Source organism: Mytilus edulis, chromosome 11, assembly GCF_963676685.1.
Source record: "Mytilus edulis chromosome 11, xbMytEdul2.2, whole genome shotgun sequence".
NCBI lineage: Eukaryota > Metazoa > Mollusca > Bivalvia > Mytilida > Mytilidae > Mytilus > Mytilus edulis.
The window spans coordinates 56,940,634-56,967,593 of record NC_092354.1 but is presented as its reverse complement, the minus strand read 5'-3'; the positions used below and the strand labels follow the sequence as shown (position 1 = coordinate 56,967,593).

Below are 26,960 nucleotides of genomic sequence, written 5' to 3'. Positions count from 1 at the left end.
GCACAGAACCAGGACTGTTTTTCTTATCACCAGCACAGCGTCAGGACAATTCCGTTTAACGAACTTGCACGAATTTTGCAATATAATATTGTTGTAATATACTTTGCATGGTACTTATGACACATCAGAGAAAAATTAAGCAACAAAACAGTCGTTTTATTGCCGTCCTGATACAATGTAAACAAACCCACCAGCACAGAATCAGGACCCACCAGCACCTGACAGGACCAAATCACCAGCACAGAACGTTCTCTCGCAGGACAACCATACCCACCGTGACTATATCAATGTAACTAAATTAAATAACTCTGCATATGAAGTCATTACGTTTTGTTGATCGGTTTATTTGTTCCTATTTCAATGTAAGTATAGTTAAATACTGTTGAGATTACTTCAAGAAAAAGTTGTGCTTGACTTTACTGGCCAAGCACAAAATATGATCTTCTCAGAATCTGAGCTGTTTGTAGTGTAGTCAATTCGTTTTTGAACATTATGCATTTTCCTCCTCTTCCTTATAATTCCCTTTCTTAATTATTGAACCTAAAATTTATGCAACAAAATTTATGTTAGTTTTCCTTTATTCACTAGTTTTACGCTCTTCGTAGCTTGCTGTTCGGTATGATCCAGGGCTCTGTGTTGCAGGTCATAATGAAATTTTTCTGATTGACACTGATACGTCATATTCCTATATGTATGAGAGGTCAAACTGCACTGCAATTATCAAATTAACATAAACTCATCATACTGTACTTAAGCTTTTGCATATTCAAAAGGTTTAAAATAAATATATCTGAGTTTAATCATATTATTTTAAATCTTTTAGGAACAAATACCTCTAAAGCGGAATATCATACTAGTAATTCCAAAAAAATATTTCTTCAATCTTAGAAAGCACAAAAAGAACAAAATATGAAATTACGAGGGTTTCAAACCGTGTATTATCCAGGTACACGATTATTTGACATGAATCTGAATCGGAAGGTAAACATACAATAAATGTAGATTGTGTTTGTCTTTTATCAAATTAGGTGTAGATTATTTAACTTATGTAGTCGAAATTGAAGTCAGCCAACAATTTGTAGGGACGAGTAGGAGATTATGTATATTTACCTGCATCACCGATGACGTACTCTGAACCTCTCAATATCGTTTGAATTTTTTTTTAGTTGGTTTCTGGTTTTTTTGCATAGAACCGCCTTTTTTGTTATTATTGTGTAATAATTTCGTTTTCAAATTTTATTATACCGAACATTGTGACTGTCCCTTTGGTATCTTTCGTCCCTCTTTTATTTTGTAGTTAAATGAAATCATATAAACTTGTGTTCTATTTCAATTTTTCGTTAGAGAACTCAAGTAGTATTATACAGGACATAGCAGTACGATTAAAAACGGATGGTTTGAATGCCATTAGACGATATCTTTCTGCGCATGTGAATAAATGGAAAAAAGCGAAAGTCAAAATTGCAGTTGCAGGCCAAAGCACGGCAGGAAAGTCTTCATTCATCAACTGCATTAGATGTGTTCGATATTCAGACAAAGGTTATGCAAAAGAAGGTTATGGAAACACAACTGAGATCGTTAAACAATATGAAAATCCAAAAAACAAACAGTTAATATACTGTGACTTGCCAGGATATGGAACGACAACCATAACAAGAAGGATATTTCTAGAAAGAGTCAATATAAGAGAGTACGACATGTTTATAATTTTTTTCACCAGTGTACCTACAACTGATGATGAATGGTTGGTAAGACGGCTGCAAGAAGCTGATATACCGTTCTGCTTTGTGAGATCAAAACTTGATAAAGACATAGCAAACGGTAAGAGAACAAATAAAGATGAACAAACTGTCATGGCTAACATTAAGGGTGTTATTTCAAGAGCGGCAGATAGCATGCCATCCTTAAAAGTTGAGCAAATATTTATTATTTCAAATTACAAGCCATCACTTGGCCAAATGCCCCAATTAATAACATTCATGCAAGAAAAAGTAATAAAGGTAAAGTTTGAAGCAATACTGTTTTCTATACCTGTTTTTACAAAAGAAATTATTGACTTAAAATACATAGAAATGTCAAAAAGAATTCAATCTGTCTCCCTTTATCACGCGTTTGGTTATCTTTCTTTTGATTATAAATGTTCAAAAATCAGAGACGAAATCATAACGTATTTTAAAGTATTTGAACTTGACAGTGCGTGTGCAATAGAACTTGCGGTAAAACATCACTATTCAGAACCATATATCCTCGAACTTATCGAAAATTTTAATTCGAAAATGCCTCGCATAGTTCAAGGGATAGTACCTATCTATTCAGTAATACAAATATACAAAGTCTGTAGTCAGTACCTACAAAATCTGCTAGATGAGCTCAAAAATGATGCGTTTGCGTTGTTTAGACATGAAACACAAAATGTACCAATTTGATTGAGTATATATATAGTATATATATATAACTCGTCTAAACATCAACCCAACAATGTTAGATCTGTAAATATATATATGTCACTGACTCAGACGTACTTATAAATATAATTATTTTCTGTGACTGTATATTACATTAATTTATAGGATCCTTTACTATAGATAATTTAACTGATCTGTATCAATAACATCTTCATGCCTTATATATCATGTACTGTAGTACGCCGCTAGATTAAAACTGACGAGGGAAGGTAATACACGGCCAACGAAAGCTCTTTTTTTTGAGAGCCCAGGTGGTTGTGTGGTCTAGTGGGACGGCTGCAGTGCAGGCGATTTGGTGTCACGATATCGCAGTAGCATGGGGTCGAATCCCGGCGAGTAAAGAACCAAAAATTTGAGAAAGCAAATTTACAGATCTAACATTGTTGGGTTGATGTTTAGACGAGTTGTATATACATTATGTACACAGCCATGTATCACCATCATTGATGGCGATCCGATGGATACATCTGTTGTAGAGTTGTCACTGACTCAGACGTACTTATATATATATATATGAAAGCAAATTTACAGATCTAACATTGTTGGGTTGATGTTTAGACGAGTTGTATATATATATATGAGTCTAAAAGATTGTGTAACAATACCGATAAATAGATGGAAAACAAAATACTAAGTGTTGAATATCATCGCACAAAGGTGAACAGATGATATAAATTATACAATAATTGCAAATATTTCGGCTCAACAAATGGCCTTCATCAGTGTTATAATACTGGTTGGTAGATTCTTATAGACTCTCTCTCTATATATATCTATATATATATAACTCTTCTAAACATCAACCCAACAATGTTAGATCTGTAAATTTGCTTTCGCAAATGTTTGGTTCTTCCCTCGCTAGGATTCGAACCCATGCTACTGTGATATCGTGACACCAAATCGCATGCACTGCAGCCGTCCCGCTAGACCACACGACCACCTGGGCTCTCATAAAAGAGCTTTCGCTGGCCGTGTGTTACCTTTCCTCGTCAGTTTTAATATAGCGGCGTACTACAGTACATGATATATAAGGCATGAAGATGTTATATATATATATATATACGGTACAGTTACCTGTAAACCTACTACGTCTTTATTGTGTTGTTCATGTGTATAATACTTCCTATATATTTGTTTAAGGGATGGCTAGGGCGTCTTAATTATAATCATATAATTTTTCAATTATTAGTCAAAATAAAGTTTTATCATGCTATTTTTATAAATTAAATAAAAAATATGATCTCCCCTATTATTTGAGTTATCTGCCTTTATTTGAAAACAAATGAATCAAACAAATAGATTGTGTTTTGTTTTAGAAAATACCACCGTAACTACGATTAAAAAGCACATACTGTTATATACTAACATTAAAAGTGTTACACATGAATAACATACTACTCTAAAAATTTGCATATTTCATTTTAATGATCTAGACCAATTATTATCAGCTACTTCAATATCTAAGCTCGAGGACGTAACTCGAGCCAACTTATACTATTATCCAACTTTAACTTGTTTATGAATGCATTTTCTGTAGTAAAGAATGATATTTTGTAAAAGCTAAATAAGTCTGGCTCCCGCGTTGGCACTTTAAACGGCCATAAAATTTTGACAAATGTCAGTATAACTCGTTGTTAATAATTATGAAAAGTGTGTAGCATAGCTTATATATGTATTTTACAAAAATGTATGCATTGGTTGACTATTGGTTTATACATGTTATATACATAGAGTAATACAGAACTATAAATAGTCATAATTTAAAATTTATGTTGAAAATGAGAGAGAAAATAATCGTATGAATTGAATAAATAAAGTATATTTTTTGTGCTTTATATGAAAAAAGTATTTGACCATTTTCTCGACATTTTTAGGATGAAAGCACATACTTGGTAAAGATTAAAAAATATGCACTTCTTGTAGAAAATGAAGGATCACTACGTTTCATATGTCATTGTTTTTTTTTTGTTAAAATGATAGAAATTATGGAGTTAATTAAAAACATATGCATACCTTGTCATGTCCGGGTATTACATAGCAACATGTATATTACTAAAATGGTGGGTGTCGTCCCATGTGGTCTTACGTATACAGGTTCATTTTTGTTTAATAACATTTATAAAAATCACACTTCTAAATGTTCTGTATATCAATTTCATATTTAATTTCAGACCAAATGCAAAAATATTTATTTTCAGTGAATTTTTTTTTTTTCACTGAATGTAATCACATACATTTAGAATTAATACTAAATGAGTGATATTAAGGATTATACTTTTCGGTTAAGAGTAGAAATTAGGTTCCCTGCTGAGGAATATGCAAGACAATTCTTGCAAAGATACAAGATATAAAGCACATGGGAAATCCGGTTCTTCTAGTATGTCTTAAACAAATCATATACGTTTTTTTGCATTTTATATGTTGTGTACAAGATGTAAGTTTGTACAAATTATAATTTGTATAGGGTTTTTGTACTAGTTATGATTTTGTTTACACCTAACTCCTTGCAACAGGTGAGACAAGTTTATCGTCTAAAATGTATCCGTCAAATGTTTAAAATTTCAACTTAACATTCAGTGACATTTTCATTGTCCTAAAATTTTAATTGAGGATACCTGAATAATTTAATTTCTAGTGTTATTTTTCACCGTATACCAAATTTATATCTATAAAAAGTCTTTTTATATTCTGATATTTTTTTTATCAATGCTTCGTATTAGACTGTATCATGTAGTTTTGGAAACAGAAATATGAGAAACAAAAAACTGTTTTCGTAAATTATTCCTTTGTGTAAAACGGTTCATAAAACTCAGATAACGTGTACAAAAAAATCAGTACAAATGATTATTTGTACAACATTACAACTTGTGCACATCATATAAACGATTAAACGAGAATACCTCATTGTGTATGTCTCTGCTCTTCTTTCCAAAATAAATCAATCATCATGCCTCTGTGTCCAATGCAAAGTCGCATTTGTCATCCATTCTTATGATAACTTGAAATTGAGAAAGGAAATGGGGAATGTGTCAAAGTGACAACAACCCGACCATAGAGCTGTCTACAGCCGAAGGCCACCAATGGGTCTTCAATGTAACGATAATTCCCGCACTCGTAGGTGTCCTTTAGCCTGCCCCTAAAAATATGTATACTAGTACAATGATAATGGACGTCATACTAAACTCCGAATTATACACAAGAAACTAAAATTAAAAATCATACAAGACTAACAAAGGCCAGAGGCTCCTGACTAAGAACAGGCTCAAAATTGCGGCGGGGTTACACATGTTTATGAGATCTCAACCCTCCCCCTATACCTCTAGCCAATGTAGAAAAGTTCAAGAGAAGCCCGAGTCCGATGTCAAAAGATGTAACAAAAGAAAATAAATAAAATGACAATGATACACAAGTAACAACAGACTACTAGCAGTTAACTGACATACCAGCTCCAGACCTCAATTAAACTGATTGACAGATTATGTATTCATCATATGAATATCAGGCACAATCCCTCCCTTTAGGGGTTTAGTATCATGCTATCATAAAATATATGAGAAGAACATAACCCGTGTAATGCCAACAACTGTTTTTTTTAAGAATAAATTTGTTTAGTTCCGATGCAAAGACTCTATTAGTGAATCAATATTAAAGCCAAAAAATGACATGACAACAGTATCGTTATTATATCCCTTAGTTTGGGTTATGGTGGGAGCAAACATGATTTTATATGGTTGGGAAGAAAATTCAGAAAAAGTAATTTTATAATATAAAGGGATGTGAGTTTACCTTTTTTTACAATGTAACAAGGAAAAGGTCCGGTGATTGTTTCTTATCTGAAAGCATGTTATGAGAGCTATCTTCTCAGATTTTATTTAAAAATACTGTGGCATAATCTATACAAAATCTTACAATTTTGCACAAACTGTAGCATTTGAAAAAGTCCGGTGACCCGTACCTTTCATTATATTTTTGAAAAAAGCATGTCAAAAATTTAATTTTGACAACTTTTTAAAAAAAATATATGGATTTCGTTTAAGCTATAAAAATGTGTCTTTTTATCTAGATTAATTAAACATTTGAATTTTGTATTTTCTTGATGTATCATGCATTGACGTATACGATTTGTTTGTGTATTACGTGCCTTTAAGCAATGTTTGTAACATACTTAGTTAAAACGAGGGTGATGTGTTCCAAAAGTAAGATATAAAGGTAACGTTTTCTGGCTTCGTATGAAATACAGGGTATTTGTTTTTAATAAAAAAGAGGTATGATAAAAGTCATAATGTTTTCCATGGAATTACAAGTTGTAAACCTATGCAGAAATTTGAATTTTAATATAATTAACAGATGAACAATGTAAAGTAATCGTGACACACATTAGTGAAAAATGATCACTTAAAATGTCACCGTGACGTAATTACACTTTTGTCAAAAAGGGCAATTCTACGCGCTTGTTTTCATTATATGCAACAGCTATGCCAAAAATAAAATAAATATTTACTCAAATTTACAATCTTTCTTGTTGAGACTGTTAATATATCTGAATGTTAATGACAAGTACCCTCAATCAAAGCATTCGAATCTTAAAGGCACACACTTAAAGTTTTGATTACTGATATATGTCAGAGTAAAGTTTTACGAACAGTCGAATATTAATTTTTCGTACTTTTAATATTTACATTTTCGAATAGAAGGGGCTCTTTAAATAGCATGATCATGCCTTTATCTTTGTGAATGTATAACAATTGATTATATTGCCAGTTCCAGTTTTAGAAAATAGCTCTGTATTTATACGGTGTTTGCAATACAGTTCTGAACTTCTATGTTCTAATCAATGTATTCAATTTTCATAAATTTGTTTGTATTTACGTTTCTTGATCGGTTTATATTTTCTGATTTCAATTCAATAAAAAAGAAATATATACGTTGTTTGTTCAATTTTTTGTATTGCATTCAGTAATGTAACCGTTCTTCTCTTTACATGTTAGATAAACAGTAATTCATTGACTGCATTTGTTAATTTTCCTGAATCTTTGTCAACTTTTTCGAATACTGTTTGCCGCATTTAGTTCTATCTAATCTAACTTAAACAGACAATCTCAAGAAATTGTGGTGAATACTGCCAAGGTTGTCTATTCCTGAGGTTGGCAAATGTTGGTGTGTTTTGCTAATATGCTTGGTCGTTACGCAAATGTGTGCTTCTTTGTAACATATTTGTTTGTTTTATTAGTAGAGATTATAACACAATGTTGACTGCTGTATTTTTGACAATTTTTCTTTTTATGTCTGTTTGTTTTGTTTACTCATCGTTGTCAATATTATGGAATTTGATGCAACTGTCATATAAATTAGAGGTTCTGCTAGCTTTAAACCAGATTCAATCCACCATTTTCTACATAAGAATATGCCTGTACCAATTCAAGACTATGACAGTTGTTATCCATAAGTTTGATGTGTTTCAGCTTTTGATTGATTTCAATTGATCATAACTAATTCAAGTCAAACATTTCAAACACATTACTATTGATAAGATTTCAATCAATTAAGAGAATCCTTAAATAATTTAATATATATATATATATATACACATAGATTAAAAGGGGGGCTAGATAAAATGTAAGTGTACTTGTTTAAATTTGTATTCTCATTGTTTGACCTCATGATGTAGTGAATCCAACAAATAAACTGTAAATATATATCACGATATCATGAAGTGACAAAAGATTCAAAACAAGGAGCCATTGTGTTTTCAATGCAATTGTATCATTAATATACTAGTATAGGGAATATAATCGGTTACACATAAATTGATAAATAATGTTCATGTTTAGAAATGCAATTTAGAAGAGATAAAATACATGTCTAATAATTCAGGGAGGGACACGGATCGTCCGTCGACTGAAATTGCAATTTTTCGTTAACATGGATCTCAATTTTAATTATCATACATCAATTTTGTTATCTGTTATTTTTATTCTGCAACTAGTTGTGTATATTTCCTAAATATAGTAACATATCTATATTTTGTATAATGTCAATTTCACCATGGAACACTTTCTCCACAACCAGGGGTTCATTAAGGGATGAAAATAAGTTTGACATTTGTGTTACTATTTAAAGAGCTATCAATGTATTTGTTTAAGTTGCAGTATAAAACCAATATTATGCCAATGTCATAAAAATATAAACTTTTTTGTACTCGGCGCAAAACTATAGAAGGGCTCGGTAGAACATTGCCCTTTCTCAGTTTCTCAGCCTCATACAAAAAGTGTAAATTTTTCTTTCATTGACCTAATATTGTATATGTATCTGTCTGAATGTGTTACAATCCATAAATATATACTCATTTAACATCTCACACAATATGACAAAATATCAAAACTTTGGCTAGCGCTCACTAAAAACCTGTTTTGTGAGATCAATTTTAAACATATTGGACAGGAGTTTTCGTGATTCTAGCTCAGCCTCCATGTCTTGATTCAAAAAGTTTTCCTTGTCTTAGCTAACTTGCAAGGTCTTGTTTCACAGATTTTATCTGATCCTTGCTAACATGTCATGTCTTTTTTGCAACGTTTCCGTTACCCTAGCTAACCCGCCAGGTCTTGTTTGACAGAGGTTTCCTTATCTTAGCTGACCCGCTAGATCATTTTTGATTAAGTTTCTCTGATCCGAGATAACCCTGCCAGTTCTTGTTTTCATATGTCAAGGTATTATTCAAATGTATTATATCAAAAAGAAAAATGTGTGATTATTTAGTATTACCTAAGATGTAAATGTTTAAAAAAATGTGTGAGCAAGGAAAAGCTAAATTATTAGATGTCAATCACTCCCCAACAACCACTTTTTTAATTTGTATACAGGTATACAGTACATATGTATATGTATCAGTGCAAGTTTCTTGAAATTCCGTCAATCCATGTGTATGTGTACTGATGACTTTTGTATAGCGGAAAAGCGAATGTGGCGATCCAACGATTAATAGAGGTGCACTTGATGATTTGTTTTAACAATTGATCTCAGAATATCATTCACATTGATTTTATTTTACCTTTGATTTCTTTACCTAACCATGTGGTCGTCTTGAATAGATGTATTACATGATTACCTACAGACATTACATATTCAACTGTCTGTTACTTTGTAAGGTGATGGTGATGGTCAGTAAATAGACGGTATGGCAGTGTCTCCAACTTATTACATTGGACTCCATTCATTTGGTAAAAAAGATAGAACAAATTAAACATGTTAAAGCTTTAAAAAAAACACTGTTCTTTAATAAATAAACATAAAACATCAACGAGTAACCTAATGAAAGTCTACAACAACAATAATAACAACTGTAATTATAGACATAAGGCAATGAAGAGAACCAGTCGAAATATTATATACTCCGAAGTCAAATGTCGGTTATATGAAGATCGTGTTTTGGATTACACTGTATTTTATTTCCCACAACAGTTCAATAACTGTGTACATTCCTGAAGTAAAACTCTGAATTTACGTGTTCTATAGATATAAAGGATAGGATTGACTAGTGCTGTGAGGGACGATAAGAAAAAGGTAGAATGTAGGACAAATCTAGACGGCCATTCGACTATTGATCCATATAAAAACAAAACTGTCCATGGTAAACTTAGTGATGTACACACAATACTAACATCACAAATGGTAACACATAGTCGAATGTCACTTTTACTAGTTGTTCTTCCTGTATCAATTCTTATCGGTGACTTCATAAGATTCTGGTGGCGAATTAACAAAACTATCATAATTAATACATTGGTCATTATACCAATTTGGATAAGTGCAAGTAACGTAGCTATGTACGGACATCCTGGGTTTATTACTCGACTTATAGAACATTCTTGTTCACCACTGTTTCTACCATTTAGAATTTGAAACAAAACCAATGAAACAGCAGAAAATATCTATGAACCAATTACTGTCGATATATAATAGCTCCGCGGTGGTTTATAAACAATTTAGCGTTTAAACACACTGTACAAATTCTGTCAAGAGTAATGTTAAATAAATGTACATTTGATACGGAGTGAGACAGTTGTATAATGATTAAACGAACGACACATTCCGTGTTCGGAATATTGTTTTTGTTTATGTTTATGTCAATTATTAGAAACCAGATAAATCCGAATATCATATCAGTTATGCTCAAACTAAACAGTGCTTGTATATTTTTCAGATCATTTCTTCTGCAAAATGAACATAAGACAATGATCACAGATGGGAGGTTTATAATGCCCGCGTCACACTGTCCCGATTTGTACGCCGATGTCAACACGATTATGGAAATGTTCAAAATCGGGACTGATCGTATCCAGATCGGGCTATTCGTAGTGCCATCTTTAACCATCGTAGAACCATCGGCCACTTTTTCTAGCCTTCGGGGACAACTTCCGGAAGGTTTCTAAATTTTTTAACATGTTAAAAAATCCCCGAAGGTGCGTCCGATGTTGAGGGTTCGTATTGAGTTCGTATCACCATCCTCACCATCGTAATGTCACCGGGAATGCATCTTTGAACATCGTATTGCATTCGTGTTTCCATCGTTTCCATCGGGCAGTTTTGACATTACGATGTCTACACGAATGAATCACGAAGTTACCCGAAGGTCTTACGATGGCAACACGACTTCGTGAAGACCTCGTAATCCCGTCGTGTAGCCATCGAATAAAAGTACGAAGGCGATAAGATGGAACTACGACGGCAATAAATCCAGCTTAATGTAAGTTAATTTTCGCGCTAAAATAATTTAAAGTGCCATGCGCGATATGCACTGGTCAGTTTAATACGACAGTTAAGAAAGACGTTCACAAAGCATGGAGCTTATAGCATATGATTCTATGAGAACAAGAAAGGCGACAGCGTTTTTTCTATTAATTCAAATGGAACAAGAAGAGCAGCTATTACAGGCTCAGGATTTACTTTAACAAGTAAAATATTATTTTTCGTCAATTTTTCATATCAAGTAACATAACGAAAATCATAAACGCGCCTCGTACACCAACACTGCAGGCACACGTATACAGGGTAACCAACTTTTTCTTCATTATTCTGATTTTTTATGATCGTCTGAGTTGTTGTCCCACGAATGTTTACTCCATAAACATTTTGTTTTCTATATTTTATATTTTGCCGCATTTGTTGCTTTCCCCACATCATTCCTTTTGTCTATATTATTATGATATTATCCTGGAAAGAGCTCTTTTTGAACAAAAGGGATCAACGAACCCATTACCTTACCTTTTAGATAGATCAGTTAACATGGGCATAATTATGGGTGATTATTCAGACTAGTGCACACATTTTACAGTTCAAACAAGGCAATGCCGATCGTGGCACCACCTCGTATGTAACATATTGGCGACACTATATTTGTATATGACACATGCAGAAAATGGTAAATTCATATGCATATTTGATACATAAACTATTTTTTTAGAAATCAACCAAAACAATCAGTAACTAGAAATACCTTTAATATTGTCTTTAGAACCAGCAGGTAAAAAAATGAGCAACCAATTTCCTGTGTATTATTCTATTTTAAGGAGAAAAAACAAGTCCATCTGCATGACCTTGACCTTTGGCCTTGAACGTAATAAATGTCAGATCATTACAAGGAGGAACAATATACCAAATGTGGTTAAAATCTTTTGAAACATATTGGTTTTAGAGTGTCCACAAGGGTGATATTACCTTGTATTACAACTGCCACTGTGACCTTGACCTTTGAACTTTAAAGTCAATAGCGCTTAAGATATTCTTAACGAGTAACACCATACCAAGTTTTGAGCATTTTGGTTCTAGAGTGTCCATAACAATTTTATCTACACGCAACTTACATGTAGTAGGCGAGGGGATAATAAACTAAGTTTTATAAGAATTAGACAAAAAGACAGATTTCCCGCCTATAATTTAAATGCATCGTAAGCTGTACACGACGTCTTTTAGACATCGTATGGCCATCGCGCCATCATCGTAATCTATCGTGTAGTCTTCGTAATCCATCGTGTAGCCTTCAACTGAGATATGAAGCTTAAATACCCGTCTTCGGTTAACCTTCGTAAGTCCATCTCTTGCTATCGTATATAATTTAGGCACCATAGTATAGACTTCGTTATTCATCGTACTTGCTTTTGTCACTTTTTTGATATTTTAACGAGATCGGGACCAACTTCGTACGAACTTACAATTTTCGCATTCGGGTGTCCATCGTATATAAAAATCGGGACAGTGTGACGCGGGCATAAGAATAAACACTGTACCAAGAACATATGATAATCAAATCATAACTAAATAATTATTCTCTGCGGAAAACGTAAGGACAGACCCGTTTTGTGTAATGTTCAACATTGTTTCTGTATACTGTCGGCTGATATCAAATTACATATTTATATGGTCTGCGGTTAGTACTATTGTTCATCAAGATTGCTTACAACTTCACAAATTTATTCATTTCTGTTATAAACGTGTCTCATTATAATAATTGTACAGGGGAGTGACAAAATATTTACAATTAAGTGCCACATTATGATCTAAACGCAATTGTGTCATTTATATGTAGGAGTAATACCACCAAATCATAGTACGTCATATCCAGTTAAATACGGTTCGAAAAAGTTATTCCCTTGAATTTGACAGTTGTTGGAAATATATTCTACATTTGCAGTAAAATAATCTGAGTCATAAACCTATATCTTGTTTTATTTCGTGTTTCTATATACAATGAATTATTTAAGAAACTGAAGGTAACATGATGACTGAAGTTTTTAAACAGGAAGAAAGGGTTGAAAATTTGATTGGTTGACTTCCATTAATAGTTATTATCTTATATGCAATGTATGATATAAACGGGGATTTTTTGTCTGTAGTACTGCACAGGATATAATTGTACCTATTTAAAGTATTTCTTAAATCGAAACAAACATAAATTCTGCACATTTGTTTTTAACGTACAAATTCAGCAGAAACTATTTGGAAAAGAGCAATGCAGTATTACGTCTATATGGAATCAAATCAAGAATAATCATTTTTTAGAATTTGCGCAACCAAGAGATAAAGTACTTTTGGATAGTTCTCAATTCTAATAGTTATAGACCAATTTTATTATCTGTAACTTTTATCAAACTCGTTAACCACCAGGCCTAGTTTGACAGTGTTTCCCCCTCCGGTGGATCGCTATCCTTGCCGTGGTCGGAGGGCTTGCGTGTCTCAGTGACCCCAAGAGCTATGCCAGCTGGAGCTTCGTCTCCTGGTAGGGTTACCCATGCTGGACAGGTCGAAGGGTAGAAACCAGACTAAAGTGATCCGAACATCGTGAGATGCCCGATGTTTTAAATAAAATAGGCTCTCCAACCCGTTTGCCGTGGGTTGCTACCCGTGTCGGTGGTTGACGAGATCCTTGTGGATGAGGGCTATAGCCAGACTCCTTACGGTCAGAAAATACCCGGACGGACGAGACTATAGTTCAATAAGCTGCTTTGGCTTCGAAATCATCTAAACGGGAGGTCGGATGGACCCGGTTCGATCAATCGGCTGGTCATGTCGAGCCCTTCAGTTAATCCTCAACAATAAGCTTTCTTGTAACAATTTTCATAATATACACATGTATTTTAAATTAAGCTATTTATATTTTGGATAACTGAAGAAGGCGATGGCTCATGGGTCAATCAAGTGGTACGCTTTCTTTTTCGCTTGATGGATACGCTCTGCTTGAGTATACTATTCTTGGAACATCTGGTGCTTTCCGCAGTGGATCTTGGGTGCTGATTTTGAGGACCAGCTACATTATATATGGAGCTCGTTTTCAGCATTAGCACTCGATCCCGGTTCGCCACGGAAACACAGCATCGCCCTTGTAGGCACTCCGAGGTGGGTGGATGGCAAGAATGGTGAATCTTTCTCCTTTCATATGGCAAAACAAAACAAACCCTCGAAATCAGCTTTAATACATAAGAAAAGAAAATGTGATGATTCAGAGCCCTGTCGGGAAGATGACAGTTGGCCCAGATTTATTGTAATAAAAGGAACAGAAGAAAAACCAATTTCAAAAATATCGCCCTTTGTAATTCACAAACAAATTCAAAGCGTTGCTGGTACTGTTAAAAAAGTTTCAAAAATGAGATCTGGCAATTTGTTGGTTGAATGTTCCAACAAAAGTCAATCAACAAATTTACTTACAATGTCTACAATATCAAACTTTCCTGTTTCTGCCTCTCCTCATAACAGTTTGAACAGCTGTAAGGGGATCATTCGAGACAGAAGTCAATACCTTGGTGACCTTACCGTGGAAGAAATCGGTGAGGAACTTTCAAGCCAAGGTGTAACTAATGTTATTAGATTTCAAATTAAAAAGAATGGAAATATAATCAAATTAAATACTTATCTTTTGACCTTTAGAACTCCAACTCCTCCTCCATCTATTACTTTAGGTTGCTTCGGAATCAGAGTTGACATGTTTATCCCAAACCCAATTCGATGCTTTACTTGTCAAAAGTTTGGTCATGGAAGCAAACAATGTCGTGGTAAGCAGAGATGCTTCAAGTGTTCTGACGAAGGACACGAGGGAACAAACTGTCACTCTGAATCTTCTAAATGTGTAAATTGTGGTGAATCCCATTTTTCATCGTCTAGGGACTGCCCTGTTTACCTTAAAGAAAAAAATATTATTAAAATTAAAACAGAAAGAAACATTAGTTACCCAGAAGCTAAACAGATAGCTTCTGTTTCGAATGATCTCCTTGTTTCAAACAGACCATCGTACGCCAGCAAAGTTGTCCGCTCATTCAGTCACGAGAATACACAAACTCGCATGACTTGGCCAATTGATGCGGACAATTTTAAAATGCTGCCTGTTGAAACAGAACCTACCGATAGAATATTAATTCCAAGAAAACCAATATCTTCCAAAACCAGTACTCAGTCAACTCAATCTTCCCTACAGAGCTCACTATCATCACCAAAAAAAAATGAGAAAAAAAAATCAAATAAAAAAGAAACAGTAGAAATACACAATTGGAGCGGTGAATCTGTCTGGGATCTTCCCAGTGATATAGATGATTCTTCCACCTCCAAAAGTCTTCCTTCATCTGCATCCAAGAAGGTATCTTCTTCGTCCAGTAAACAGTCTACCAGAGCCCCATCTCCTCTTCGTTCTCAAGAAAAGAAGGATGTCCAAAAGAAGCCAGGAAATACATCCTCTCAGAAGTCTTCTGATTCGAGGTCGCGGGGTAGGGGTCGAGGCGGAGTAACACCAGCTGCGCGTAGTCCTGGAGATCGACGACTCTCCTTGCACAACAGATTTTCAACACTTATCATCGAAACTGAAATGGAAACCGAAAGTGTTCCGCCACCCGAAAGATCACGATCTCAGGGTGAGCGAAATAAGAATGCTGGCAAACTCGACAGCATTCGCCCTTCTTTTATTAAATAATGACAAATATAATCCAATGGAATTGCCGAAGTCTTAAAATAAATCTTCTCGAGTTAACACTTCTAGTTCAGTCTTTTTTACCTATTGCATTTTGTCTTCAAGAAACTCATCTAAAAGAAAGTGACAACGTATCTTTAAAAGGATACAACATGTATAGCACATTTTCTAAGGTAGATGAACGTGCTGCAGGCGGATCATCCATTTTTGTGCAGGACAACGTCATTCATAGCACAGTCCAACTCACAACGGATCTACAAGCAGTTGCAATTCGTTTATCATTAGACAAAACAATTACATTATGTTCGATATATATTCCACCTAATTCAATTATCGATAAAGCAAAACTCAAAAACCTCACTGATCAATTACCCTCACCATTTATACTTATGGGCGACTTCAATGCCCACAATCCATTATGGGGTAGCAAGACTCATAATGCCAAAGGTAAGATCATTGAGGACTTTGTCTCTCAAGAAGGATTATGCATTTTTAATGATGGATCTAATACGTATCTTCATCCTGGAAACGGGTCTTATTCTTCTATTGATATCACTATATGCGATCCCTCTCTGCTCCTGGATTATTCATGGCGTGTTCATGATGATCTATGTGGAAGTGATCACTTTCCAATAGTACTTGAACATTTTTTTAATTCTGTCCAACAGAGAGTACCACGTTGGAAACTTGACAAGGCGGACTGGTCCTTGTTTGAGAATCTCTGTCGAACGGAACTTCAGTCAAAGATGTTTGAGACTGTGCAAGATCCAATTTTAACTTTTAATACAGTTCTAACGTCAATTGCTGACAGAACTATTCCTAAGACCTCGGCAAATCCAAAACATCCCAGTAAACCATGGTTTGATGACGCATGTGATCAAGCCATAGGTGACCGTAAAAAATCTGAAAGACGGTTCAATCAACAACCAACGACGGAAAACTTGAGTAATTTCCGTATTTTTTGCGCTAAGGCACGGCGGACTTGTAGGCAAGCCCGACGAACATCCTGGAAAAAATTTGTCTCGGGGATTACATCTCGCACTCCGATGACAAAAGTTTGGAATATGGTAAATAAAATAAAAGGTAAAAATTCTAAAGCCACTGTAAAACATTTGAAAGACGGCAATAATTTATTAACATCTGAAAAGGATATTGCCAACAAACTTGGTGAAACTTTTGCAAAGTCTTCTTCTTGTAACAACTACAGGGAAGACTTTAAAAAAGTTAAAAAAACAAAAAGAAAAAATTAAATTAAACTTTAAATCAAAAAATGGTGAAAATTATAATAAACTATTTTCTCTTGAAGAACTTAAAACATCTCTGTCAAAAGCCCATGATACAGCTTGTGGGCCTGATAATATTCACTACCAACTCTTAAAACACTTGCCAGATTCCTCGCTAGAAGCTCTCTTGCAGCTCATGAATAACATCTGGGAATCTGGTGATTTACCATCAATCTGGAAGCTTGCAACCGTCGTGCCTATTCCAAAACCAAGTAAAGATCATACGGATCCTATTAATTATCGACCAATTGCTCTTACCAGTTGTGTCTGTAAAACACTCGAACGGATGGTCAATGATCGCCTTGTTTGGTTCCTGGAATCCAATGGGCTATTAGCCAATATTCAGTGTGGATTCCGACAGGGTCGCAGTACTCTTGATCATCTTGTTCGATTCGAATCATTTGTCCGTAATGGTTTTGCGAAAAATGAGCATGTGGTGTCGTCTTTTTCGACCTTGAGAAGGCCTATGATACTGCATGGAAATATGGTATTTTAAAAGATCTATTTGATATGGGGTTGAAAGGCAATATGCCTAATTTTATTTCTAATTTTCTCTCTAACAGACAATTTAATGTTAGAGTTAATTCGACCATGTCTGATCTTTATGATCAAGAGATGGGTGTCCCTCAGGGCAGTATTTTATCTGTTACATTATTTAGTCTTAAAATCAACAGCCTTGTTGAAGTTTTAAAAAGTAATATTGAAGGTTCATTGTACGTTGATGATTTTTTAATATGTTACAGAGGCAAAAATATGAATAACATTGAAAGACAATTACAATTATGTCTTGGAAGAATTGAAAAATGGGCCTCGGAAAATGGTTTTAAATTTTCCACTTCAAAAACGGTCGGGATGCATTTTTGTAACAAAAGAAAATTGCATCTTGATCCAGAACTAACTTTGTACGGCAACCCAATTAAAATGGTTGATGAAACCAAATTTCTTGGGTTAATTTTCGATAAAAAGTTAACCTTTCTACCCCATATCAAAATGTTAAAAGCGAGATGTTTAAAAGCTTTAGATATTTTAAAAGTTGTCGGCAGCACTGACTGGGGTGCTGATCGCAACATTTTACTCAATTTATATAGATCTCTTGTTAGATCTAAACTAGATTATGGCTCTATAGTGTATGGCTCTGCAAGGAAGTCCTACATACAGATTATCGATGCTGTGCATCACCAAGGTTTGCGTCTCTGTCTTGGCGCATTTAAAACCTCACCAGTTGAGAGTCTGTATGTAGAGGCTGATGAGCACTCACTCACTGACAGACGTTTGAAGCTTGGACTTCAATATGCTGTCAAACTAAAAGCCCATTCAGATAATCCTGCCTACAGCTGTGTTTTTAATCTGATTTATGAAGATATTTTTGCAAAACATGAAAATAAAATTCCTCCGTTAGGTTTACGTTTAAAACCACATTTAGCTTCTTTTGATTTAAAATCTGTTGCTCAAGTTCAAACTTGCAAATGTCCTCCATGGGAACTTCCCAAACCAAAAATGAAATTTGATCTCCGTGAACACAATAAAAATAAAACAAATCCTCTTTTAATTCAGCAACACTATGCTGAAATTAAAGCCGATTATCTCGATTTTTCAACTGTCTATACTGATGGATCAAAAGATGGTGATAGAGTTGCATCTGCTGCTGTCTTCAGGGACAGAGCTGCAACCCTCCGTTTGCCATCTGATGCATCCATCTTTACTGCTGAAGCAGAAGCAATAATTTTGGCTTTGAAATTTATTGCTTCTTCAGATAAATACAAATTTATTATATGTTCGGATTCACTTTCATGCTTACAAGCTATACGAAATACTAAAATTAAAAACCCAACAATCCTGAAAATTTTATATGTAATGAGGAATTTAAAAATTCTTCTGAAAGAAATAATATTTCTATGGGTTCCGAGTCATGTTGGAATCCTTGGAAACACAGCTGTAGACCTTGAGGCAAAGAATGCCCTGGGTGACCCTCTATCTAACTGTGATATACCATATACTGATTTTAAATCTAATATTAGAGAATATGTTTTTAATATATTGAAAAATAAATGGAGTAAAAAAGACGATAATAAAGAAGCATTTCAATATCAATAATATGTATGATTTATTTAATAATGTTCCATTTACAAATATTGTTGCTTTTTTAAAAGAAATTGGAATTTATTATAAAATATAAAAATTTATTATATTTAAATCGATTTTAATTTTTATCACGTTATTTTACTGTTGATTTTTATTTGTATATAATCAATTTGCTTTAGTCAAGAATTTTAGTGTATTGAAGGACCTTTTGTCTTATTTTAAAAATATGCTTTAAATTGTAAAAATATTCAAATTAGCTCTCGCCGCGATATAGCCTTTTTGTGCTAATGCGGCGTAAAGCAACCAACAATCAATCAATCAATGACAGTGTTTCCCTGATCATGGGTAACCCACTAGGTCTTTTTCATAAGGTTTCCCTGATCCTTGGTAGCCCACAAGGACTTGTTTGACAGAGTTTTCCGTCACCCTAGCTAACCAGCTAAGTCTTTTAGACAGAATTCTCCGTCATCCTAGCTATGATTATAGGAAACCCACAAGTATTTGTTTGACAGATCAACAGTTTCGTTGATCCTGAATAACCCATCAGGGGTGTTAGATATGGTTTCCTTGATCATAAGTAGCCCACCAGGACTTGTTTGATAGAGTTTTTTTTTCGTCACCCTAGCTTACCAGCTAGGTATTTTTTCACAGAGTTTCGGTCAGCCTAGCTAACCTTGTATGTCTTGTTTGTTAGAGTTTCGCTGATCATAACTTACCAACCATGTTTTGTTTGACAGACTTTCCCTTATCCTAGCCAACCCACCAGGTCTTCGTTTGACAAAGGTTCCCTAATCTTAGCTCGTCCGCCATGTATTGTTTGACAAAGTTTTCTGTCATCCTCTCTTACCTGCCAGGTCTTGTTTGACATAGTTTACCGGCATCACCCTAGCATGGTCTTGTTTGACAGAGTTTCACTGATGTTTTGTTTACAAGACTTTCCTTGATCCTAGCTAAACCGCCAGAACTTAGTATGACAGAGTTTCACTAATCTTAGCTCATCCGCAATGTATTGTTTGACAGAGTTTCCCTGATTCTGGGTAACGCACATGTCCTGTTTGACAGTTTTTCCCTGATCCTAGCTCACCCGCGAGGTATTGTTTGACAGAGTTTTATGTAACCCTAACTTACCGGCAAGGTCCTGTTTGACAGAGTTTCATTGGTCACAGCTAACCTGCCAGGTCTTGTTTGAAACATTTTTCATGTTCCTTGGTAACCAACAATGTATTTTTTTACGGACTTTTCCGTCACCCAAGCTAACCCGCTAGCGAAAGTGTTACGACTTCAAGACCTGAACCTAGCTAAACGACCAGTTCTTGTTTGATAGAGTATCCCTGATTAAAGTTAACCTTTCAGATCTTGTTTCACAGAATTTCGCACCATAGCTACCCACCATGTCTTGTTTGACAGCGATTCCCTGCTCCTATCTCACCTGTCAGGTCTTGTCTCTATGTGTTACCCTACGATCAAGTAAATTCAAGAAAAATCAAAGAGACAACCAGACAAACATAAGTACACATAACACAACATAGAAAACTAAAAAAACTAAAGAATGAGATACACCAACCTTACTAAAAACTAAGGTTGATCTCAGGTGCTCCGGAAGGTCATGTTATAACGGGTGCCACATGTGGAGCAGGATCTGCTTACCCTTCCGGAGCACCTGAGATCACCCCTAGTTTTTGGTGGGGTTCGTGTTGTTTATTCTTTAGTTTTCTATGTTGTGTCGTGTGTACTATTGTTTTTCTGTTTGTCTTTTTTATTTTTAGCCATGGCGTTGTCAGTTTGTTTTAGATTTATGAGTTTGACTGTCCCTTTGGTATCTTTCGTCCCTCTTTTCTCTTCTCTTTTATAACAAATATGTTTCCTTGATTCTAGCTTGATAGATATCCATGTCGTCGACTTGGTATCTAATTGTTCTGCATTACTACATGTATGTCATAGATAAATTGAAAACTTATGCAAATGGTGTATTTAAAATGAAACAATCCGTAATTGAGAAGAAAGTTGTCGTTTTATTGGTTTTTATTAACTTTGAATTTATGTTACTATAGTAAACATTACAGTAAGCATTTATCGCCTTCTCTAACAAAAAGGTTAGATTCCAACTGGGATTCCGCCTGTTAAAATTTACCATTCTTCGACTAAAAAAAAAGAACAAGGATTTTTTTCAAATAAGGTATTTTTTTTTTATTTTTTTTTTTAAAAACCGAGGTAGCTGGTACTTTTTTTAAATGGCATTACATGAATAAAACCAAAAAATAAATATCTAACAAATAATTTACAAACAAAATGAGCTAACATCCTTGAAACAAATTGAACAGGAGTTTCCTTACTAACCTCATTGAACCTGTCCAGTATTGTTTGATAGAGTTTCCCTGGTTCTAGTTAACCCGTCAAGTCTTGTTTGACGGACATTTCCAGATCCTAGTTAACCCGTCAGGTCTTGTTTGACAGAAATTTCTAGATCCTAGTTAACCCGTCAGGTCTTGTTTGACAGAAATATCCAGATCCTAGCTAACTTGTCATGTCTTGTTTGACAGCATTTTCCCCTGATGCTAACTATATATATGGCTAACCTGTCAAGTCGTCTTGTTTGACAGAGTTTCCTGATCATACCCTGACCTTTCAGGTCTTGTTTGACAGAGTTTTTCTGGTCCAAGTTAACCCCAAAGGTCTTGTTTGACAAAGTTTACCTGGTCCTAGCTAACCGACCAGGTCTTGTTTGCAAGAGGTTCATACTAAACATGTATGTTTTTACAATCCTACAAAACCACCAAATAATGAATTTATTTTTGGTGGAAGAAGACTTCAAGTCTTTTGAAGGCCTATTGTGCCAACTATAAAATCATTGAACCTCCGTATGCCGCATTCATTTCTGTGTATTACAATTTTATAACAACTTCTGATTCCTGAAACCGATTTTTACACATGATTAAGCATCTGCGTCATTCAATTTGTAAATTAGGATTGAAAAACAAACACTATCGTAAATATGTACCCTTTTGTTTATGTAAATTATTAGATTTAATCTACATGAACGTTATTTGTTTACTTGTAACACGATGTGTTTACTGTAGATATTTGTAGTACGCATGCGTGAATTTGGTATCAAGACAACTCGCCCTATTTACATGTTCGTCCTGAGTTCTTTCGCCCGTATAGTACGTTCGCCCTGTGTTCATTCTATTTACTCTTGTCAAGGACGTTTTATTATACCTCATTGCATTTATTAAAAATTAGTAATATTAAAGGTATCGCTAAAAAAACTCTAAAACACGATTTAGTGAATATCATCTGTTCCTTATTTTGTTCCCAACTTGAAACTTAGTACACAAGTGTTCTTTTTGATATGATCTTTCTAATTTTACTGCCAAATTAAAGATTTTACCTAATTTTCACAGTCCACTGAACATAGAAAATGATTGTACAGATGGGAAATCCATGAACTTATGACACATTCTTGTTTAAAGAAAAAAATACGTCATAATGATTATGGAACAAAGCAGGCTGGGTTAGTGTGGCTGCTTTTATAGTAATTCAAGTTACCTTTTATTCATCTTCTTCCACCACAGAGTTATCAGCTCTTTGATTAATAACATTTTTGGACTATATCCATCAGTTACAAAATTTATATCAAACTTTTGTTTCATATGCATTGTTTCGGTGTTTTAATTGGAAGCATATGCAGTCATAAATGATGATTTTGCTTAAAATAAAGTAAAAAGTTTTCGTGTGATTCACGATAAATGTCTGTCAATCAAAATTACACAAATTCTGTTGAACAATAAATTGAGCGCCTGCTAATATGTTTAACCCATCGTATATGCCTGTCCCAAAATAAGGCAATAGTAGTAAACCGCTGTTCGAAATTCATAATCGATTGAGAAAAAAAAACAAATCCGGGTTACAAACTAAAACTGAGGGGAACGAATCAAATACAAGAGGAGAACTACGACAAACAGAAACAAAACACTAACATCTTACCCTTCCGGAGCACCTGAGATCACCCCTAGTTTTTGGTGGGTTTCGTGTTGTTTATTCTTTAGTTTTCTATGTTGTGTCATGTGTACTATTGTTTTTCTGTTTGTCTTTTTCATTTTTAGCCATGGCGTTGTCAGTTTGTTTTTGATTTATGAGTTTGACTGTCCCTTTGGTATCTTTCGTCCCTCTCTTACACACATGGTACCTTTGATAACTATTTACACAAAAAAAACGAACTATAATATAACGATGGCCATTTTCCTGACTTGGTACAAGACATTTTAAGGAACAAAATGGAGAGTTGCAACTGGATATGTGGCAAGTCAAATCTCCCGATTTTATGGCAATGTTGAATATAACATTAAACTGATAACATTACAAGTCAGAAGTCTGTTATCCAGTTGTTGTCGTTTAATTTGTATCTGTGTATCGTGTGTGTTTATTTTTTGGTTCATTATTTTGTACATAAATTATGTAGTGCGTGTCGTTAGAATTGTTTCATATTAGTTTTTTTTTTTCATTTCGGGGCCTTTTATGACTGACTATGCAGTATGGGTTTTGCTCATTGTTGAAGACCGTATGGTATCCAAAAGCTGTTAATTTTTGTGTCATTTTGTTTCTTGTGGAATGTCGTCTCATAAGCAATTAAACCATATCTTTTCATTTGTATTTGTAAATTAATCAGTATATCAACGAGAAAATCTTTTTAGGGAAATGAATATAGTAGATGTATTTTAATCGATAGTGCCAAGTAACCTACAACTATTTGACCACATTGTATATGTACCAATTTTACTTCGATACCAACAGTTCTTGAAATCTTCTTTTTGTCAAAGAAAAAAAAAGAAATGTTTTAATGAAGTTAGAATAAAGTTTTTTAATTCAAATCTTTTATTATTATTTATTAATATTACTTTAAAGTTTAACAAAGATCCATGATGCGTGGGTCGAACACACATATATTGTAGCAAGTAAAGCGTTGAAGTTCAGAACTAATTTACAAAATGGCATTTCATTTATGCATTTGATACGGTGCATTTAATATGACGATGCATTTGTAATTGTTCTCACAATGATCGTTTTATTGGTTTTTATTTTTTAAAACATCTTTTAATGTTGTTTATCAGTATATAGACAGTTAAATATAATTTCCATTTCAAACAAAAACGTTAAACGTGTCAATTATTAATATCCTTCATCTTTTATTTCGTTTTTGAATATTCCAAAGTCAAGCAAAGTTTTAAATATGTACATGTAAAAGTGCACTTGCATACGGTAGACGCAGCTAATGTTGTATTTTCATCATGCTTCAACTATGTTTGTGACGTCACAAACATCCATCAGTCGTATTTCATGGCACAAGAAATGTAACCATATTACATTTGCAACAACAACAGGCAACCGTACATAGAATGACTGTTTATCAAGTTAACTTGCTGTAGGACTGCACCCATATGTAGTATATTCTAGATACGTTAGGTGTTTTAACTTCCGTATGAAATGAAAGAAGTGTCATCAAATAGTAATGTCGCTGCAAATATTCAGCATGTTTGCCTCTACATGTGCACAAAAAAAAATACAATACTATTTCAAACAAACGTAACGTACGGTACAGTACACAATTTTATAAACTGGTGAATATTTCAGAAAATAATTATGATTACAATGAACTAAGTATGCAGGACTTATTCTGGGGAAAACTAATAATAACTGTGTGCAAAAGTATTTTAAATTGTGTAATGTTGAATATTTTGTGACCAAGGTTTGTAAACTTACGTACGTCTATCCTTCAGAAAATGAAGTATAAGTGGGAAGATGTTTTGCAATTAAAAGACATTAAATTACCAAATGTCTACCTACGCATAGTCATTATTAAAAATATGTTGAAGCTGGGAAAAAACATATCTCAGAGTAAATTACCGTTTGATGCTTACAAATTCAAATATCGTTTACTTCAATTTTATTAAGAGTTTTAAACAACCCATACAATGTATTTAATTTAATATCCTTTTCTTTTCATTTCCCATCTGATTTTAAAGTACAGATATTAACATAACATGTACGTCATGTATATCCTGAAGAAAATAACTAAAGTACAAAATACTATAAAATAAATATTTTTACAATTGCAAAAAGAACATATTTTTCACCTCGAACAATACAGGATCAAAAACAAAACTTTATTATCTTCCCTTCTTATAAAACATTTTAAAAGACTTAAAGATTATTTTTTTCAGGTTTTTTTTTCAAAGATTTTTACCCAGTCATAAATGCTTAAAATGACCTTATTCAAATATTCTTGGAACAAAATTAGTAATCATCTAAAAATTGTCGAGAAGGACTTTCGTGTTCCTTTTTAAACATCACATACTGTTAACATATACCACTTTATATTTTTCTTGATAAACTTTTTAATAAAAAACCAAATGCCTTCCCGTTTAAAAGAAAGATTGTTTGTGCATTGATATTGTCATAGTCTCCTACAAACAGACGATGTATGAAAAAATGCATTCGACAAAATACAACGTTCTAACTATTTATTTTAAGCATGTACGTACAGATGAACCAAAAAAAAATAAACCCATGCAATACGTATATTTGGATTCCAACTTATTTAAGTTGTGAAACTGGTAAAGGTCTTTTTAAATTGTTTAATGTAATTTCCTCATTTAATAAAGTGTAATAGAACTAACTAATTTGTTCGTAAAAGTCGATGCATGATAGTGTCAATTTTATGAAATAAACTCTATCTTTCAGTTTTTAATCGTGAATCCGGAAATGTCACAGAAAAATAACACATATATACATTGACGTTTGGTAGCTGTTATGTGTAATGGAATTGGGAATTAAATAAGGATTCCTTCCCCTTCCCCGTTTTTTCTACACACGGCCGTCGTTATTTTCCATTCAAATATACATATAAACGAGAACGATATTACATCAATGTTTTAAGCTATTTCCTTGAAATTTAATAGAATAATTGCAAACAAATTTCAAAAATTTATTTTTTTGCATTTGCTACATGTAGCATGGAACCTCTAAACTTTTTCCAAAGAATCATGAACCATTCCAATTTTTTAGAAAAATATATATTTGGAATCATCTTTTCCTTCAATACTCAACCCAGATCAATGCAACTATTTTAGACTAATTTAACACTTTTAATATTTGTGGCATTATTATAAAAACATGTTGATGTGATATTTCATATTGATATGGTATATTGAGAATAAAGATCTATGGATATATATGGTCTGTTATTATGATTATTAAAAACAGGATTGGTAACAACTTCACAAGTTCTCATTATAGCAAAAGTATAGGGAAGTGACAAAAGATTCACAATAATTAAGGTGACCAATTATACAGTGTTTTATTCTTAATGCAATTGTATCAATTAAATATAGCGAGTACAAATAGGAAACACACATACATTACTAAACTGTGCAATTTTAGAATCTGCATATTAGCCAAGAGATAAAGTACATGTAAAATGACAATTAAATGGACAAGAAATGTTCGTTGACTTAATGTATTTTTTTGTTAGCATGAATCTTAATATTTAATTGTAATAGACCAGTTTTATCATCTGTAATTTGTATCTGTATAAAAGTGTTAAATTAGTAACTAGATTTCATTTATCTTCCAAAATCATTATTATTAAATAAAATTTATACAATTTGCTATTTGGAGTTAAAGGTT

At 33.7% G+C, this 26,960-nt stretch overlaps 1 protein-coding gene across 1 annotated transcript; it reads left to right on the top strand.

Annotated features, from left to right (window-relative positions):
* The first annotated feature begins 1,221 nt into the window (after positions 1–1,221).
* LOC139494410 (T-cell-specific guanine nucleotide triphosphate-binding protein 2-like) lies at positions 1,222–15,915 on the top strand. Its single transcript, XM_071282573.1, has 2 exons — positions 1,222–2,414; positions 15,427–15,915. Exons 1-2 carry the CDS (start codon positions 1,302–1,304, stop codon positions 15,913–15,915), a joined length of 1,602 nt encoding a protein of 533 aa, XP_071138674.1. The 5' UTR covers positions 1,222–1,301.
* Positions 15,916–26,960: the final 11,045 nt, after the last annotated feature.

Bases quoted from the DNA above. Each gene is read 5' to 3' on its own strand.
- LOC139494410 (XM_071282573.1), top strand. From the start codon at position 1,302: ATGAAATCATATAAACTTGTGTTCTATTTCAATTTTTCGTTAGAGAAC. The intron at 2,415-15,426 runs GTACCAATTTGA...TCTTCCCTACAG, and splicing joins TTAGACATGAAACACAAAAT to AGCTCACTATCATCACCAAA.